The sequence below is a fragment of the Melospiza melodia genome, chromosome 14 (genome assembly GCF_035770615.1).
Source record: "Melospiza melodia melodia isolate bMelMel2 chromosome 14, bMelMel2.pri, whole genome shotgun sequence".
In the NCBI taxonomy this organism is placed as follows: Eukaryota; Metazoa; Chordata; class Aves; order Passeriformes; family Passerellidae; genus Melospiza; species Melospiza melodia.
Genome location: NC_086207.1, coordinates 10,558,369 through 10,578,496, shown reverse-complemented (window position 1 = coordinate 10,578,496; position 20,128 = coordinate 10,558,369). Strand labels below are relative to the sequence as shown.

The 20,128-nt window shown below is 40.2% G+C and overlaps 1 protein-coding gene across 14 annotated transcripts in view; it reads right to left on the bottom strand.

Annotated features, from left to right (window-relative positions):
* The window catches only part of RAPGEF6 (Rap guanine nucleotide exchange factor 6), a 121,101-nt gene that overhangs the window by 9,882 nt on the left and 91,091 nt on the right, over window positions 1-20,128 (bottom strand). For 5 of the 14 annotated variants that reach the window (XM_063168655.1, XM_063168664.1, XM_063168656.1 and 2 more), the window contains 10 exons: window positions 17,486-17,726; window positions 16,091-16,474; window positions 13,679-13,890; window positions 12,677-12,800; window positions 10,295-10,318; window positions 7,433-7,653; window positions 5,253-5,444; window positions 4,113-4,250; window positions 2,670-2,783; window positions 464-689 (listed from right to left, as the gene is read on the bottom strand). In XM_063168655.1, the coding sequence (XP_063024725.1) occupies window positions 464-689; window positions 2,670-2,783; window positions 4,113-4,250; window positions 5,253-5,444; window positions 7,433-7,653; window positions 10,295-10,318; window positions 12,677-12,800; window positions 13,679-13,890; window positions 16,091-16,474; window positions 17,486-17,726 (1,876 nt within the window). Of the gene's footprint in view, window positions 1-463; window positions 690-2,669; window positions 2,784-3,404; window positions 3,568-4,112; window positions 4,251-5,252; window positions 5,445-7,432; window positions 7,654-10,294; window positions 10,319-12,676; window positions 12,801-13,678; window positions 13,891-16,090; window positions 16,475-17,485; window positions 17,727-20,128 lie in introns of those variants that run through there. The other 9 variants (XM_063168659.1, XM_063168666.1, XM_063168660.1 and 6 more) reach the window with 4 other exon arrangements.

The following is a 20,128-nucleotide window of genomic DNA, read 5'->3' as shown; positions in this document are numbered from 1 at the left end:
AATTCTCATTGCACTGAAGTAACAAGACCTCTTGTGTGGAAACTGTCAGAAAGACATTGGCAGAAAGCTGCCAGTCTGCCTAAGCAACAAATGATAATTAGAAAAATCCTTACAAATCACATTAGAGCACGTTAAGTGACTGGCACTGCTGACTCAGAGAGAATTGATCATATCCTGCTGTTCTTTTGCTGTCTCTCACCATGGCATGAATTTGCTAAGCATCATCCTGGCTTTTAACAAGCTTCCAGTCTCCTGCAAGAAATATCCAGCTAAACCACACCAATGGGAACAAGCTGTTGTCTCCCCAAGTAATACTGTAAGCTTCTTATGGAAACAGCTCCCACACAGCAGCCAGTGCTCCAGCCTCCAGCAGAAGCTGGACAACCACAGTGGAGTGTCCTGGCCAGAGCCTCCTGAACCCTTCTGACAGCAGCACACCCCAGCAGAAGCAGCTGCACCTTACCCTGGGCAGGGCTGGCCATAATCTGTCAGTGCCTGAGGATGCTCCTTCCTCTCTGCCCCGCCTGAATCCACCACGAGCAGGGACTGGGACAAAGCCCTCTCGTCCTGCAGCGCTGCTGACATGGAGTCCACCGAGCAGTTGCTCACGATGCTGGAGCGCGATGAGATCTCACTGTGGCTGGAGTCTGAGAAGTTGTCGGATTTAGTGGAAGGTATGAGGGCATAGCCTAAGCACAGGAGAGGAGAGGGTCTCAACAAACATACAACAATGAAGCGTTGACTCACACATTACAGTGAGGATATTTAGGAGAAAACCAACCAAACCTTGTTTGCATATAATCTGAGAATTTTAGGGTACAAAAGCTTTTAGCATCTATCAGCATCTAGCACTGATTTACTAATGCAAGTCCAGGAACACCAATAACCCACCTGCAACTCCACTACTCTCCAGAGCAGCAGCTTTAACCTACACTACCAGAATCGGAGCCTACTGCATTACCACTGGGCAGGCAGATCAGGTCTTGCCAATTCTGCAAGTGCTGACTCCTTCAGTAAAAATGCAGCACACTTCCCACTATCCCTCTGCCATACTGCCATGCAAGATTCAAAAAAAGATTCTGGCAGTGGAGGAGGAGATGCTGACTAAGGTGAAAGACAGCTATGAGCACTCAGGGATTAGCCATATGATCCATTTCAGTTTTGTTATGTGCTCCAAAACTAACAGAGAAGGAAGCAAATCAGGAAGCACAACCTTGGCAGGAGCTGGACCAGACCCCAGTGTTGTTCCCACAGAAGGGGAACAACTGAAGACCCCAACAGATTCAGAGCAAAATGCAGAATGCTCTTTCCTCTCTGCTCAGCTTAACCTCAATTAACTTCTTTCAGACCCAAATAAGGTATACACCCCTATATATCCAACATCTCGCCCAAGTTTTTTTTCCTAAATTTCTGCACTTGTGCCTTTTAGTCAGACTGCCACATATTTACATTGATTAGGTGAAGAAGTGAAATGACAAGGCAGTGTAAAAGTGACACACACAACCCAACACAGAAAATGGATGCCCTAAATGCATAAACAATACACAGATGATACAGTATGGCATGTGGAGACACTGACATGCAGCCACTGAGCATAATGCTCATAATTCGATATTTCACAGCTTAACTGTGATTGTTGCTGTGAGATTTTAGGAGCAAATATGAGCAGTAAATATCTATATTATCAAGCTATAGAACTGAACCTTATAATCTACTTAATAGCAGCCTTTTTAAGACTAAATTTCAGTTTCCTTTCATTTGGGAATAACTAATATTTCATATTCTTTACATTTTACAGGGACTCTAAATTGACACAACTACATTGCAGTAAGAAATTTCCTCAGAGGGTTCCAACTATCTGGAAAACAAAGGGGTTTCTCTTCATTAAAGAAATTAACACTATCTGAAAGCTGAGCCATAAAATAACAGCACATGTGTATAACAGACTAAATAGAAGTATTTGTTGGGCAGGAGATGTGACCAATGGAATACACAACAATACTGGCAGTGAGCATTCCATTGACACTATATCAGGGTCTGTTTGATTAACAAATGTTGCAGAACTTACTGTTTCACTGGCATTTGTAACACACTAAGGAACTGAACTGACACTGTACCTGTTCCTTGATTCTCTAAACTTCACATTATTGTCTTCACTGCACTGTAAGGGTGATTAGCTATAAAGAACTGACACAAACATCTGGAAGGGAAGCACATTAAACATCTTTAACATGTAAATGGATAACACTGAAGTAACTCAGATAAACTCAGGGCATTGGACACAACACGGGCATCAGTCTTCCTTCTAAAAATACATTATATAGTCTTCCTCCTTCTTCTAGGCCTTGTGCATAGGCAGTAGGATATGTGCACACTGCTGTTGGTACAGATACTTGCAGTACTCAGAGTATCAAAGTCCTTGTCCTTTTGGTTTCCACTGCTTTCTAAGGCTTCAGTGGGCTCTGTTTCCCTTTTTGAAGTAACAGCTGTTCTTTCCCTGGAGAAGCTTCTTTCCCTAAGTCTTCTAAACAGGAATCCCTTTATTTTTGTGGGTTCATGCTCAGCTTCTGCCTTTCTACTCTCTTTCTCTCTGTCCACCTTTGCCCTTCTCTCAGAACTCTCTCCAGCTTGGCAAATCTTCTGAATTTGCTTTTGTAAATAAGCCCCACCTATTCCATAGCTGCGCTGTCCACTGTTCTTGTTGCTGGTTTCACTGGCCAGTGATGAGGAAGAGCCAGAGAGATTCATCTGACTGCAGTTATCCGACCTTTGGATGTTGCCAACTACAATGAAGTAGACACAGACAGATGTTGACAGATGATGAGATAAGTAACAACAAAAATAACATCCTAATTGAAAATCCTTTTTTCTTCAATCCTATTTGTGTATCACTTGGGTATAGCTCAAAAGAAAATGAAATCTAAGATCAAGTGGAATGTGCTCATGCCTAAAATTATGTCTTTCAGCTGTCTGTGAAGCACCTAATTTTAGATCAATGAGCTGTTAGCACAACACATACAACAAAGTACAGATCACCTCAATCAAATGAGATCAGTGCTGAAAGCAAGTTGAATTAATGAAACAATCCCCAAGAAACAAAACATTCTTTTCAAAGAACCAGGTAAAACTTAACAAAAATAACATAAGCAATGCTCAGTGGAGCAAGATCTGGCAACCCAAGTATTTAAGCTTTTTATACATATGCTGTGTTAAGTACAATAAGTGGCATTCTCCTAAAGGAAACAGGATCTTGTGAAGGCAGAAGTGGATGGACCAGGCTGATCTCCCACTGAGAGGGGTGAGAAGATGCAGCAGTCCCTGTGCCATGCCATGCCAGGGCTGTGGCTCTGGGCTGTCAGTGAGCAAAGCAGCAGAAGGGAGGGAGAGGGGCCTTACGCCATCCAACACCAACCACCCGCGCTGGCTACTGAGGGCTCTTAAGAGATTTCAAATCAATTCCCATCCAAGGCTGACTAATGATGAAGTGATGCAGGTCTTTTAAGATGAAGACATCAAAAATAAAAGGATTCTCAGGGCATCATGAGAGACAGGGATGTATACAAAGCCCTGTGCACAAGAACAAACAATATGAACAGCGACTCGAGGATTTAGATGGATGCACTACTTCTGCAGCAACCTAAACCACCTGTCCTGGACAATTATGACACCATTCCACCTCCAGCTCTATCTAATCACCTGCTATTCCAACTACCTTGGGCAAGACCAGAAGTTGTCTCAGCAGCTGCAGTTTCTATCCAACACTGTCATCTTCAAGAAATCCCCAGGTTTGCGAATCCCATTTATTTAAGTGGCCCCCTAAATCTGAACTGACATGATGGCAGGTGTCTGCACTTCAGTTCTGTTGGGAATTCTGCCAAAAGCTCTTGGGCAGTATTTTAAGAAAACAACTGTTCCCCTTTTTTTAAATACTAAGTGACTTAAAGGTCCAAAATATACAAATCATGTCTATTCATAAAAAGATGTGATTCTATTCTTGACATGGATATTTTAAATTACTATTTCTCTTATGTGTCACTGTCCACAAACATTCCTGCCACTGCCCACCCTGTTTTAGGCTCCAGTTCCTGGGACTGATGCTGCCACACACTCACCTTTGCGTGGGGAGCCCTGAGGAGAAGCAGGTGGGCTGGAGTGCAACGAAGATGCCATGGACATAGTGTCATCTGTTTGTTTCTTACTACTACTTACTTCCTCAGACAAGCTTAATGACTTCTGTGGAGAGCCTGTACCTATGAAAACAATGGGATCAGTTACTACATATTCTTCTTTTGAATTACTGATTTCTGTTTAAACTACAAATAAGCACTATGCTGAACAATCAGACTATTCAGCAAAGAGAGGAGCAGATGCTCAGAGAATTCTGCATGTGGAGGCAGTCTCCATTTAAATTTAGATCAGATCAGCTGTGGCCACTGCTACTGCTGGCTGCTCATCTAAACTGTTGAAACATCCATATCCCAACAGGAACCAGGAATGCAATGATACCTTCATTGTGGTTTTGGCAAAGGACTATGTAAAAAAAATCTGTGTGCAGTATAAACCTAGGAGGAAATCCTTGCCCATGGCACTGTTGGGACTGTGTTAAAAACCATGTGTGTCAGAGCTACCAGGTCAGTTCAAGATCAACTGTAATAGTATTTTATATGCTGTAATATACTATTTTCTGAAGCTATTTTAAATTATGTTGATGCTCAATATAATATAAAATAATTTTATATCAGTTATTGACTGCAGCTAACTTCATTTAATGACCCACAACCGCAGCTTTCAAATGATACAACAGTTATGTAAGTAGGACAAAAGCTTTTTAATAAAGAATATACTACTTTGCAACTAGCAAATTTAGAGACGAAAATATGTTCACTAGGGGCAACTAATAATATATGTTGCTCCATTTTACCATAATGCTGTTAAAATGGTGCCCCAGAGGTTAAAATATTACATCTGTGATTTGTTTCAATAATTTCACTCAAATACATTAGACTTCATGAAGCAAGAGCATATTTGGAGACAGCACCTCACCATTGACTGTTTCAAAGTTATAAAACACTGCAGGTTACTAAGCGTGCTCTCTTAAAGCACAGCAATATGCATCAGCTGTTTTTAAGTGAATTAATTTAATGACATTTACAACACTATCTCACATAAACCTCTCAGCTACAAAAGAGCTCCTCCCTCCTGCTTGCTTACATCTTTAAGCCTTCCCAGCCAGGTGAACTGAAGATACTCACTGAATGTGACATGATCCTTTGTCAGTCCCTTTTTCCTGCTGGGGTACAGATTCACAGTTGGGACCTGAAGAACTTGACTCATTCGGTTTTGCTGATGCTGATGGGCTTTTGTGGTTTGGCCAATTGATCTCATGGGCACTGGAGACATTTCTGAGGATTTCCCTCCTCTTCTCTCACTTAAATTCTTTGTCACTGTTAGGGAAACACTGCATATAAATATCTAGCACTTTCAATTGCAGGATTATTGCAGTACAACCATCCAGACAAAGGAACCACTGTATAAAGAAGATAAATTGTTTTTAAACCATTTCTAGTCCAAACACAACAACCCCATCACACTGAAGATGACATGTGAAGAACTTTAAAAAAAAGCCCTAAATTGTTGAAAGTGCCATCAAGGTACTTCATCAAAAGATCAAAAGATGTTGTTTATTTCTACCACAAGCCAGTATTTTAAATGTCTGCATGCAAGGTGCAATTGCATAACAGCACCGCTTTCAAAATCAGGTGGTTTTGCAACTGGCATCAAATGTTTCACTAGGTGGCACAAGTGATTTACAGCACAGGGCACTGCTTCAGCTTCTGCTTTAATCATACAGCAATTCACAGACTGCTCCTCGTCGGATTTCTCCTTAAATTCTCTTGGAAAACTGTGGATTGCAGTGTCACTGCTGCTCATTCCTACCACAAGCAAGGGCAGAAACTTATTAGTGAGGTAAGAAATGGGGGAGCTGAACCCCTGAGTGTGGGAAACCCAACCAAGTGGGGAGAGACACCCCTGGAAAGGTCAGGGCTCTCACTGCACCAGATTTAAACCACGAGGGGCTGGCAGCTCCCTCATGCCACACATCACTGCTCTATTCTTTCTCCCAGCTCTGTAACAATGATAATCTCAACTAGATCTACTATCTGTGGGTTTTGGGGCTTAGGGCTTCTTCCCCAGTTTTTAAAAATGTTACTTTTAATAATATGCCAATCTACTACATATTTATTTGTATATCCACTTAAACTTCATTTTCCTTTCTGATGTTTAAGAAAATATGGACTTGATTTGCCTAACTACATGAACAGAACAGTTGGTATATATTCCCTATTTTTACTTTCAAATATCTATGGCTAGCATCGTGCATACAAGATTTTAAATTTTTTTTAAACAAATAAAAAAAAAATCTGGTAACAATTATGTTCTTCTCTTGAACCTGATACCTATGATTGCACAGAGATCATCTAGAAAGAGTTCAAACATGAAGGATTTAATGTTTTTTAAAAGGGAGTTAAATGTGGCCATTTCCAGGTTTCCTGCTTCAGCGCTACTTAAAAGTAAATGCTAAAAGAAAATTTGCATAAGACAGCATCTTAGGGAATAATGAGGATTTGCATTCCTAATACTGTAATGGCGAGGACTTAAAATTTTATCTTCAAGATGCCATCTCCTAGTCATGCTTTGAACTTACCTCATCAGAGATAAAACAGTATTTGAAGACAAAAAAAGCCTTAAAATGCTATATTTGGACAAAAGACAAGCAGGAAACATAATTTTATTTAGCATGGTTGTTACTCATCTATTTTGAAACAAATCTGTCTTTCAAGAAAGTGAAAACTGCTAGAATATCTAAATAAAACACAATTATAATTTCTCATTTCTAAATAAGAATTTACTGAACTGTGTAAGACAGCAGGTCAGACAACAGTTTGTTTGACAAGAGCTCAAATTATGAGAGCTATCCTGCTGTAGTCCTCAATTTGTGACTGTCAAGCCATGCCAAACTCATCAGTCAATATTGACCTAACTTCTCCTTCTCAACAATCTTCATTTATTCTAAGGTGTAATCCATTGCAGTTTCTATATTGATTTTGTCTCTTTTCATTTCTTGCTGTTCATATGGTAAAGACTACTTTTATCCTTCCTAGCTCTGTGCAAGGACAGCAGGGTTGATGTGCTATTGGATTTCCTGCCAGACTGATGGGAAGACACACAGCTTTAGGAACCAAAGGTCAAAATAAAAAACATCAAAGAAATTTTTGAGCTCAACCAAAACATGAACACACATGAACTGACAAAACAACCCTTCCTACAGTATTCTCTCCTTGGAAGAAAAGTTTAACAGTATTTTTAGAGAAGAACAACCTATTTTATAAATACTATCGATCATGCTGCTGTTCTAGCTCACTCTACTTACAAGTGCTGTATGCAGGCTCACACTGAAGTGACAATATCTGGATCTTCTCTTCATCCGTCTCCACGCTGAGGTTGGACAGGTACTGCTTCACCTTCCTGGCCATCTGGGCATCCTCGTAGAGCTTCTTGGCGTTGAGGAGCGAGCTGCGGCGCGCGCGCTTCTTGTGAGCCCCTCCCTGCACGTCCAGCATGTTGGAGTTCATGCTGCCCTGGCTCAGAGACCTACGAGAGAAAAGATCAGAGCACTCAAGGTTCAGTTCTCAACAGCAGCAAAGAGCTACAGCAGCATAGGCCAAAGCAGATTAATATCAATAATCTTCAGTTAGGGCTAGTGCATGCTGATGCAAATGAGTTAAAAAGGATGAACAGCATTAAAACACTTGTCTTAATGTATTTGGGTAAACTGAGAGCAGGGATTTGAGCCTAGAGCAGGACTGCCTATGGAGATGTGGAGTTGAGAAGAACAAGGGGCAGTGTTGTGTGTGGAACTCATTCAGCTCCACTGATGAACCCCAGGCTTGTGCTGCAGGACCCGCAGCTGACGAGAAGAAATGGCTGCAAGTTGTGCCAGGAGAGGTTTAAATTGGACATTAGGAAAAACTTCTTCGTGGAAAGGATTGTCAAAACCTGGAACAGCCTGCCCAGGGCAGTGGTGGGGTCACCATCCCTGGAAGTGTTCAAGAAACACATGTTTAAGGCACTTGAGGACATGGTTTAGTGGTCAACTTGGTGGTGGTGTTGGGTTCATGGTTGGATTTCATGATCTCAGAGGTCTTTTCCAACCTTATCAGCTCTGTGAATTCAACTGTAGATTCTAAAAGTGGACAAACTTGGTAACTCTGTTGGTTTAAGGAGCTGGGCACCCACTGTGTGCATCAGGCTTACACAGAAACTTCCAGCACTCAGCTGAGCACAGAAGTGAGCGACCACTGCAATCCTCTTAGAAAACTGAGCTACTCATAAAGGTTAAACAAGGGGCAAATTGTGTTAAATGTACAAAGTGGATTTGATTACACACTTCTTTCTTCAATTAACTAAAAACATTCACAGAAGAGCAGCTCATTAAAAAATGTATCCCAAGAAAGGTGAGGAATGCAGTGATGATAAACATACACCCAGGCTTGCATCTATGAAAGAGGATGATCCTCAATACTCCTAGTTTTGAGCTCTCAAATCTATCAGTAAGTGAAGCAAAAATAAATAATACTGTAACTGTTAAAGAACATGAGTTACTCTCCCTGACAGTCACTCCAATTCACACTGGAAAAGTGACCAAACAACATCTGAACAGAGGGTATGGTTTAAACACAGTCACCTGTTTCTACTGCCAAAAGTCCTACAGCCACACCAGTTCTGATGCATTTTTAAATAAATGGAGATCACAGTATAAGTCACATGTAAATTCTAATGGAAAATGTCAGAGTTGTTCAAAGCTGGATTTGTGTGGGGATTTTAAAAAATTCAGATGACAATTTTTAAAGCTACATGAAGACATTTATCAAGATCTTGTGTGTTTACAGAATCACAAGTGGCAGAATAAACAACATCAGGCACAGAAGAGCCATAATGGCCAAAGGAGTCAGAATGAAACATGTTGTTAGAGAAAATCCAAGGAATCAAGTAAACTGAGCTTAGAAAATAAATGCTGGAAAACAGCTGACTGCAATATTTTCAGACATGTTAAATAAATCATTCTGAGAGAAAATAGAAGCTTAAAAGCTCTCAGCAATTTATAGCTTAATTAAATAAAAAAGTAATGTTATTGGAGACAAGGAGCAGCAAAAAGCATGACGGAGTGTTCACAGCTATTCAAACCAAGGGGACACTCATGTCTCTTGATGGATAAGGACAAAGTTATTCTACAATGATCAGAAAATTATGCTTATTTTAAATTACAGAAATATTTTGTTGTTTATGTACACACTGACTTTTTTTTCCAAGTCTGGATTTGACTTTTTAAGGCAATTTTATTCTATTTAACAATTATTTTTCCTTGTTCCCTTTTGTTCACAGTAATTCCAGAGGTAAGAAATTACAGTGGCTCCATGGGTCCTGGCTATTTCTCCCCATGAGCTGCCTTGTGAGCAGTTGATTATTGAACACCAAATTCTGCCAGCCAAGGGCATCCACACCAGCATCAGGGACCAGTCTCCAAACCTGCTGAGCCCAGTATGACCAGCCCAGGCCCTGGCACTGTCCCCATCACTGCTATGCAAAGGCACACAGGTAACACACAACACATAAAATATGGCTACAATGTCAGTCTTAAAATCACTGCTCTGAGCCAGGCAGGAATTTCCCTAGCCAACATCAGAACTCTCATCTTTAGCCATTCTGTGATCCAGACCTCACACAACCAATACTCCCAGGAGGATCAATGAGGATTGTGGTGCAGGAAATGTGAGATACATTTTAAACATATGCTAAAAATAAATACTTTGAAGGTTGCCTGAAGATAAACCTCAGGGAGGAAATTACTACATCATTACCACAATTCAAAGTGTCTTTATAGTTGAAAATACAGAATGGCTTCATCTTTCCAGTAACACATTAAAAGGCAAGTTACTTATTTAATTTACTTCCCTCAATAGTTTGCCTTCCAATATAACTGCACAGCAAGGTTTTTTAATGCACAAAGCCAAAACTCAAACAACTTATTTACTACACAAAAGCAACTCAGAATTCTTATAGCTGCAGTAAAATGTTGGCTGTAACCTCTCACTCCTGTTTTCAAAAAAACATGTATTGCAGGGTTAATAAAATGCATGCTGTATTTCAGATGCATGCACTAACGAGGAGGATGCAGTATGTTAAGAGTTGCATAATCTTTATTTATCTTAGTTGCATTCAGCTCTACACTTACCCCAAACTTCTCCACCTCTTCTTCCTGTAAGCAAGAGCCATATACATTGAAGCATGTATTTGAACAGAAAAGCACAGGAAAAAAATAAAACAGTTGAGAGTCAGGAAGAAAGATGTAGACAGGAAAGAACAGAAAAGAAAAATCTCTATACAGCCAAATTCTTCTCAAACAATAACACAATGTTTTCATGAAATGCAGGGGCAAGACCTGACAAATACTTTGATATCTATCAGTTTTTTGTTTAACCTATGAATTGAAAAATTCAAACTTGCATTAATTTATTTTCCTGTAAGTCAAATTCAAATTTGACGGAGTGCAACTCATTCATATTGCAGAAAATGGGATAAAAATAATTTATTTTTTGCCTGTTGAAAGTGTATGAGAAATCATCACTATCAATATTCAAGTTTATTGTGTTGTTTTCTCTTGACTGTTGTCTGGAAAACAAGCCAGTTGCCAAATACACCTTGAAAGTCTAGATGCTCTCAGTAATTTGTAATGAACTTGTGAGCAAGTCTCATGTTACCACTAATACAGACTTTTCTTGTTGATTTTTTATCTTCAAAAGCATTTATTTGATGCTTCATAACACAAACTGAGAGATCAAATGTGAGCAACAATGAAAATTAATATAAATTACATGAAAACATGGAATTATTTTCTTTTAATCTATGGCACTATCTCTAATATTGGATGCCTAAGAACTTTAGGGCAGTGTGTGTAATTTAAATTGCAGTCATTAAAATGTGCTCTGAAATTCTGAAAAACATACTAAAGGTAACTATTTACTATTAAATTTATTTAATGATTAGACTTCATGAGGTCTTAGGAAGTGCATGGGCCATCAGGGAGGTTATTTATAGACTAATTTCAGCTGTGAATGCCAACGTTTCTGAAAAGCAACCACAATTTCTCAGTAACTGACTTTGTAATTTTATACTAAAAATGAAATCTTGCTAATTCCTATCCAACTGTATAAAAGTGAATCTCCACTGTGAAACGAAGTAACATTAACAAGGATCTGTTATTTTTGGCTCAGACTGGGCCATTTTTAGAATCACAGAACAGTTTGGGAGGGACCCCAAAGCTCATCCCCTGACATTCCAATATACATCTTCCACCAGACCAGGCTGCTCAGAGCCCAGTCCAGGCTGCCTTTAAATGCTTGGAAAAAAGGAACAGCTTTCCTGACAGCCAGCCTTGCAAACAAAAACCAGACAGAACTGAGGATCCTCTGTGAATCCTGACCACTGGAATACCACAGGGAACCAAATCTCTGTGCTCCTATAGAGGCTCCCTATCCTTGCATGCCCTATTTCTTCCACTGCACAGATGTAACTGAACTCACACATCAGAGAGAATCACAGCAGCACAGGAGACTGTAATTATGGGTGCACGAAGCACACTTCACCCAAAAACTGTGCCCTGTGTCTCCTACCTGCACTGCTCCCTCCAGGGTGCTCAGAGAGCTCTGCTCTGCTGGGGTGCACACAGGCATGGGCAGCTCAGGAGGGAATTTTGCCATTTTCTGAAGTCAGAGCCATGTGGCTGCTCAGCCATGACCCAGCTCCCTGAGGGGGCTTGTCTGGCCCATCAGTTTGAGGCAGACAGCGCAAGGAGAGAGGCCACCACCCATCCCATAGACACCTGCAGGGTCAGGACCCTGTATGGACACAACATCAGAGCCACTGATGCTCTCAGTTCAGCCAGTGGGGAGAAAACAGATGCAGGAAATAATTCATTTCCACTAAATAATATCTGGAGCTAATCAGCAGCAGATTAGGAGTTATGTTGTTTTTATTCTGCACTTTGTTAACACCAAGTCTGGTGATATTCTGCATCAGGATAAAAAGAAAAAAATAAGAAAAATAAGCCAAGAAAACACCCTCCACCTGCTGAAGCCTGCACATATCAAACATTCTGTAGGTGGAACAAGCTGTGCTTAGAACAAATAAAAAATATTTAGTTTGAATTTAATATGTTATCAGTGGGGTTTTGTTTTGAAACAGCATTTCAGATCTATACATCAGTGATTGAGGTGCTTTTTTATCTCTCTCTCATATCTAAATATTGTACCCTGTAATATTATACCTCTCTCAAAACTCTACTGACACTAGCATTTTATTTGGCAGAAATATGTATCATTAAAATTAGAACTTATTCTTCTGTGCTTTCTAAAGGCAATAAATTGGTTTATTAGTCATTCAATGCAGGTCTGGGAAGCATCAACTGTTTTGCCATAATTTGATAAAGGCTGTGTGGTTTGATGGTAGATGTCAATGATGATGTACACAATGAAACACCAACGTGCTGATGCACACAGAGACCCAGATCCCCCCACAGTGAGACCCCTTCAGTGCTGCTGCCCCTCCCTTTGCACACCTTTGTCTGAACATCACAGCTGGATCCATGTTTGCAGAGGTCATCCGGACAACTTGGCGGATTTCCTTGGCGATCATCCGCAGCTTCTCAAAATTTACCAGGCCATCCACTTTAGAATCATTGCCTGCATAAATGACACACACACATAAGGAAAAAAAAAGGAGTAATAAATATTTCTGAACAGCCACCGTGCTTCTAGTTCTTCCCTTGTTACCCTTCTCCCTTTCCTATCCCCTAATCAACAAAATTTTTTTAATCAAAGCAGCAAGAAAACAGGATGCTCTCTCAAAACACTGATGGAATCAAACCCATTTGGACTGCCCTATATTTTTTTGTTAATTCATTTCTAAGTAACAAGTATTAGTAGGAGAAAAAAGAAATAAGTGAATTATGCCCAAATTCACTTGCATAATATTAAAATAATATAAATACAGAATTGACATTAACAACATTCACATTAGGAAAAAAGTTCAAATAGTTCTGAGCCATCACAACCAAGAATTAAGCATAGTTGGAAATGGTTCACCTCAACCAGTTGTAAACAAGACTTTGTATTATGGGAATAAGATGGAAATATTTAAACAAAATCCCTTGAAAATGTTGAAAGCAAGAGTAGGAGGTGTAGCACTGTGTGCATGCCACAACATGGAATGAAAACCTGGAAACATTACAGCAACTAGTTTTTTCTAAGAGAAAACATTTGAAGTAATGTAGCTAGCAGACAGCACACTCACCTACGCTTCCACCCTAAACCTCAGGACAGCTGAGGAGGATTACAGCATTGCTTTCAAAATATTAAAAATATGCATTTTTAATTTTTGTCTAGAACCAGTCTCTTCCATTAGGCATTCCCAGTTCTGTTTTATTTCCCTCCTACAAAGGATCCCTCAAAAGCATCCTACTGGTGCCAGCTTCGTTAGACACACGTGGACACAATGAGCACTGAAGAAAAGGCTGAAGTACATTCAATGCTCCATTTATTTTCTCTCTGTTTGACATTACCTTCATGCAGAAATGTGATATCTTTCTTGACAACAGGAAAAAGTGGGATAATTGGAGGCTGCATGCTCTGGCTGCTGAGGATGTTGCGATATTTTGCCATGTTTCGAGATGGATCAAAAAGATCTTGAAGGTCTCTGAGGTGCTTTTCATACTTGCTGGGTAACTTTTCCCAAGTGCCTCTGAGACGAGCTACTGGTGCAAGATTTAACCCACTGCAAGGCAGAAATGGTTCATTATTAGCTGTGAGTGGAATTGTTACCTTCCAGAAGGAAGTGAAGGGTTGGGGGGTTGTTTTTTTTAGGATTAAAAATAGCTTTCCCAAGGTCAACTGTGGAGCTGGGTGAATAGCAGGCTACGAGTTCATCACAATAACCCTATGCTGTTTAAACAGGACTGGTAAAAACCATGACTACTTAAGGTACAAATTTCAAATTACTGCCAAAATAGTATCTCTGTAATACAGGACTGACATCTATTTAAGAATCCTGTAAAAATTTATACCACAGTAAGAACAAAAATGGTAAAATATGCATGAGGTGAACCAATGACTGCACAGAAAATGAGAACAGTGCAGAGCTCATCCCAAGCAGAAGTGGCAAGACTTTAGAAAGAAATTTTTCCTTCTGAGGGTGATGAGACCCCAGCACAAGCTGCCCAGAGAGGCTGTGGATGCTCCATCCCTAAAGTGCTCAAGGACAAGCTGGCTGGGGCTTGGAGCAGCCTGGTGTAGTGGAAGGTGTCCCAGCCCATGGCAGAGGGTTGGAATGAGATGAGCTTTAAGGTCTCTTCCAACCCAAACCATTCTGTGATTCTCTGACTTCAGAGCTTCAAACAAGAGCATTTGTAAATGAGCAACTGACAGAACTGGAAGCAGCAGATTTCCCAAAACTTGTCACTGTGCCCTCATTCCCACTAAGGACAAATATATCCAGAATTATTTGGATGCAAAAACACCCTGTTAAATAAAAACATTTAATAAATTAAATCCACCCTCCCTATCAGAATTTGTCACCACCTATGTTCAAGGAATTCTGCAGTAATTGCAAAGTCCTCACCTTTGCAGAACTGGAAAGGGATGTGCTGCAGCATTGCTTAGCAAATTCAGAGCCACACTAATACTGAATTTGCTAGTCTCAGATTATTTTTTTTCAAAAATTTATTTTGTATTTGGTTTACTTTTTTAGACAAATTTCTCTCCATGCTATGCCAAACAAAGCCTTCCCTGACATGAAAAAATCAAACATATGCCAGCCCACAGCTCCTCTTTTCCACGCTACATTAAGATGGTTATCTTCCTATTTCATGAGACATATGGCACCAAACTGCTGTGCAGGACAAGGCAAGAAAGAAAACCCCTGTGCCATATGCTAACAAAAAAATATTCTTCTGGAAATAAGAGTAAAACAAAAACTAACTCATTTGCCTTTTTTTTTTTTTTTCCCCAGAAAAAAGACCACTTTAGTCATGGCCTGATTAGACTTAAATGAGAAGCAGAAAGAGTAATTTCCTTACCTAGAATAAACCATGAAAATTAGGGAGCAGAATATAAACATTAAAATCAGTATCTATGTGTGTATTCCCACATAATGAGCAGCCACAGTCTCACTGACTGTCCAGTACCCTTCACAGAAACTCATGAATTCTTTAATGACTAACTACAAGCCAATACATTTGATGAACTGGTTAGACATGGAAGAAAATATTTTAAAATGGTGTTTTCAATAATGCTGCTGGGATACAAATCCAGATCTTTGTCTGATGAATCACAGTGTCTTTTTTTTTCCTACAGTGAAGGCTGGGTGTAAGATAATTGCAAATACAGGAAATGATGAACTCATGCTGTTAAAGCACCAGCATTCAGTATAAATCAGAAGAGAAAGCTTAAATGTGAAACTGAAGATGGGAAAAATAAAATAGAGAAGCAAGTAGATGACAGGAAAGAATGAGAAGGAAAATGAAACCAAAACAAGACTGATTTGAGGAAGTCCTTACAATGCAAGGAAGAAATAAAGTAATCTCATCACCACATATATGACTCGGTGCACCCTGGAAAAGTAACAGTGGCTGACAAAAAGAAGGGAAATTGGGTGCCAAAGTCACAGAAAATGACACAGTGCTCAGGCAGGTTTCTGCAGTTCATCAATCACACAGTGCTTTGTGCCCATCTTCTCTTTTCCTGTGAGGTACCAGTGAAAGACAGACTGTCACACCTAGCACTGTAACAGGACTGAAGAGCTGAGGTGACTGCAGAGGCCCTGGTGACAATCCACCTCTGACCAGTCTGGCTTTGGAAAACCCCCCCAGCTCCAGCTGTAGTCTGCTCGGGTTATTCCCATTTCTTTCCTTTCATTTGGATTACCAGAACTGCCTGCGACAGCACCAATCAGATCTGGGAAATGGGAAGCGTTTTACCTTATCACCGCAAACATGGAATTGAAGTTCTTGCATTCTCGACAGTGGAGAGCAATTTTAATGAAATGCTTAATAATCTTCATTCTTTTGAGCTGGTTGGGTTCTGCTAAAATTTCCATGGCAACCCAGAAGGTCTCTTGATTTATGACATCCTCAAACTGTTTCAGGTGAGCGTTGCCTGTTTTGGAGTCCAGCTTGTAAAGGTCGTCGATGTACTCCGTGGGCTCGATGTTGCGGAACAACTCAAAGTCGCGCATGGAAAGCTGCGTGGCCACCTCGATGGTGCTCAGCTGCAGCAGGGAAATCTGGCTCTCTCGGAGTAGCTCTTGAGCATCCTCATCTGAGCATAAGGTTTCTGTTTCCATGTTGTTTTTCAGATAATAGCTGAAGAATGATTGAGGAAAAACAACACATTAGAGATGCTCTTCAGAGGGTTTGTGAACACAAAGACATTGAACTATACTAATCACTGTGAGCATTTCAGAGACAAGAAGGAACAACATAACCTTGTACTTCAGTAAATGTTAAATAGCACCATTACTTAAGTAAACAAACATTTCAAAAGCTCTTTGTTAATATTTTTACACTGTACTCTGTAATATGCTGTAGTGCTCACCTTTTCCATTTGTAAATTCAGCAGCAAAAATAGCATTTCAAAAACACACTAGCCCTGAGACATCTCCTGTTAATGTATTTCTACATCTCTCACACAAATTTTGCATGGTTTTTTTCCATAAATTTACTGTGGCATACTAATATGTGCATGAGGCACAGAGTATTCAGGAAATGAAAATATATCTGGAAAATTCATTCTATGGTCCCAGGTAAATCACTTTCAGATACACAAAAGTTTATTAGTCATAAATTCCCTCTGTTGCCTAGCAAAGACAACTACAGAATACTTTATTTTAATAAACTTTCTTCTGGTATGGATCGGGACATCAGATAAAACCAAAGCACTTAATATTTTAGAAACATTCAGAACAGTTTACTTAAAAATGGAAGAATTTATCTCAGGTTAGTATCAGTTCATTGCAGCATGACGCTGAGAAAGGAATTAATTGCATTCTTTAATCCTCAAGTACATGTGAGAAGTATCAAAAATACAACCTTTTTCTCTAAGTGCAAAGCACTATATAGAGTATCTTGATCTGCTAAATTTAACTGCCATCAACCAAGCTCGCTGTAAATTTAGGGAGGGATTTTTGGGTGCAGAAGAGGAAGGCGATCCAAAGAAGAGAGTGAAGTGTAAGTTACTGGCAATTACTTGCTTGTGCTTCCAACAGACACCCATCTATTTTTAGTTAAATCACCTCTCCCTGATGTTGGGATTAATTATCATGGAGGTCTTTTCCAATGTGCAACATTTCAACCCCGAAAACCAGGGATATTCACCGTCCATTGAGCTGAATCCTGTCCGCCAGCTTGGAGAACTGGTCCGGGAGGCGGCGCTGCTTGATGACCCCCTCGGGACTGACGGACACCTCGCACAGGGAATAGGTCTCAGGGGCTCCTGTCAGGTTGAACTCGTGGACAGCATGACTCACCACCTCCTTTGCTGTAGTGTCTTTGCTGATGATGATGTAACAGCTCTGCTGATCTGCTTTGAAGACTCGGATCACTTGATCTGGAATATCTAAAAAAAGAGCACAACGCCTTTAATGTGTGATGTACTTTTCCCTTGAAAAGACACAAGGTGACTTGGATATTTTACAAGGGCATGTGATAGAACAAGGGGGAATTGGCTTGAGCTGAAGGAGGGCAGGTTTAATTGGATGTTAGGGACAAATTCTTCCGAGGGGGTGAGGCCCTGGCACAGGTTGCCCAAAGAGGTTGTGGACTTTCCATTCCTGGAGGTGTTCAACACCAGGCTGGATGGGGCTTGGAGCACTTGGTCTAGTGGAAGGTATGGGGTGGAACTAGATGATCTTATAGCAAGCCAAACCACTCTGTGATTCTATGATTTCTGATGATTTACTGTCCCATTTGATCATCAGGAAACAAAAACAACCAGCTTCTGGGGAAAAAAAAACATGCTGGACTTAAAAAATATTTAAAATACTCTGGGTTTTTCTTTATCTTTGTAAGGAAAAAAGAAGACTCCTCTCTCTGCTCTTTTAAAATTACTTTACCATCCCATGACTCCAATCAAAGCACAAGAGATGTAGGTATGTAACGAGACTGTGCACTGCTCCTTCCCAGCACGTCTTAAAAACTTTGGCAGCATCATTCCTGCTTTGGCTCTCCTGTGTCTGTGAGAGCCAGGTTCACACACGTGCCAGGGCACTCTTCCCAGGGATGGGAAGCCACCAAGCACGGATGGATGGGCTTGGGGTGGGAGGATATGAGGAGGAAAGGAGATTTAATTGCTCCTAGAACTAGCCATGGGCTTTTACCCTCACTCTCTCTCCTGAAGGAACTTAGCTGCTGCCAGCAGTTAATTCTTTGGCTGGTGTGCTTATTTATAGCACATTTTATGTATTATAAATGCATTAGAGAACAGCTTAATCTGAGGCAGCCTACAGCAGGAAATAAATATCTACAGAAACATGTGTTTAATTCACAGCTTGGTGATTGCAAATAATTTGCTCTATTAGTTATTACAAAAAAGTTTGATTTTCTAAATAAAACTGATTTTAAAAAAAAATGTCAGGAGTCAAAATGCTCCGTAATTTTAAGCACAGGGAAGCCCAGTTTTCCCTTCCCTGAAGACTAAAACTTCACAACTTTTCTGCAGAGCTGAGAAGGTGGGAGGATGCTGCTGAGCCCTCAGCCTTCAGAGTCTGAAGCTCTCCAAAACCACAGCAGAGGCAGATATTCCATAACTGCTGCATTAGAGATCCCCGGTGAAAGAAGGGAAGGGCTGTCATTAAAGCAGCACCTCCCAAACAGCCCTCCCCTTCTCTTCTCTCACTGCTATTTGTCCAGTCCTTAAGTGCCAAATCTGCGGATGGAGAGCTGCCCTGAGCCCCAGTGATGCTCAGGTGTCCCTCTGCCCAAAGGGAACCAGCCCAGGGAATCATCCTGGTTGTCAGAGCACCCAGGTCCTTCAGGCACTGCCAGCAGCAGCTCTCTGAGCACAGATTCAGATGCTGCACACTCCACTGCCTATACATTGATTTTCTTCCATCACAATCCACTGCTTAAGGAGGCAACAAAGATCTTTGGGGGTAGTGACCCTGGGGTTACTTTTTCTTGCATCAAGATTTATATGTGTTATGGGCACAAGTAGAAGGAATTTCAAGGTAAAAAGCAATCAGGGAATGATCCAGCATCAAAGGTCCCACCCACTGGAAAAAAGAAAGGCTCAACAACAGTTGTAAATAAATTTTAAGATGGAAGAAAACATGGGCTAAAAAAATTCCAACTGAAACCTAATTCCTCTAACAGTTTCATGATTATGATTAAAACATTATCAGAACATTCTCATCAGAAGCTGGGTTGTAGCTGAATACGAGAAGTTCAATATATATGTGAATAGGGACAATATAAGAGAGAAGTATTTGTACTTTATATCAGAGTGAAAGGGTTGGAAATGACATAGTGAATAATTAGAGAAGTGCCTGTCATAAAAGTGATAATAAAGAAACAGAAGAGGGAAACATCTATACTTTGGTATCAACATACCTAAAAACAAGAACACACTGAAGGTGTAAAACTGAAATTTAATTGGGGAGAAAAAAGTAAAAAAAAAACCCCAAACCAACAAACAAACAAAAAAACCCCAAACCCATGCAACCAAGACAATGTAACTTTTGACAGATAAGGGAAAAAATTACAGGCACATTTCTGTCTTCAAGTCTTTGCTTTTAAGCAGGCAAACATAAATTATTAAATTAAATTTTTTATGCATTATTCAGCTCATTCTGACAATACAAAGCACATTTCAAGTTGGCATGCACAGAATTTTAGTTATGAAGTACAACAGAAGAACAAACTAAACCTCAAAACTAGTATTCTCTGAAACTTCAGTTCTATGAAAGAGATATAACCAACTTCATCCCTTTAAAGCAACGCCACAGAGAAGCAGAGGAACCT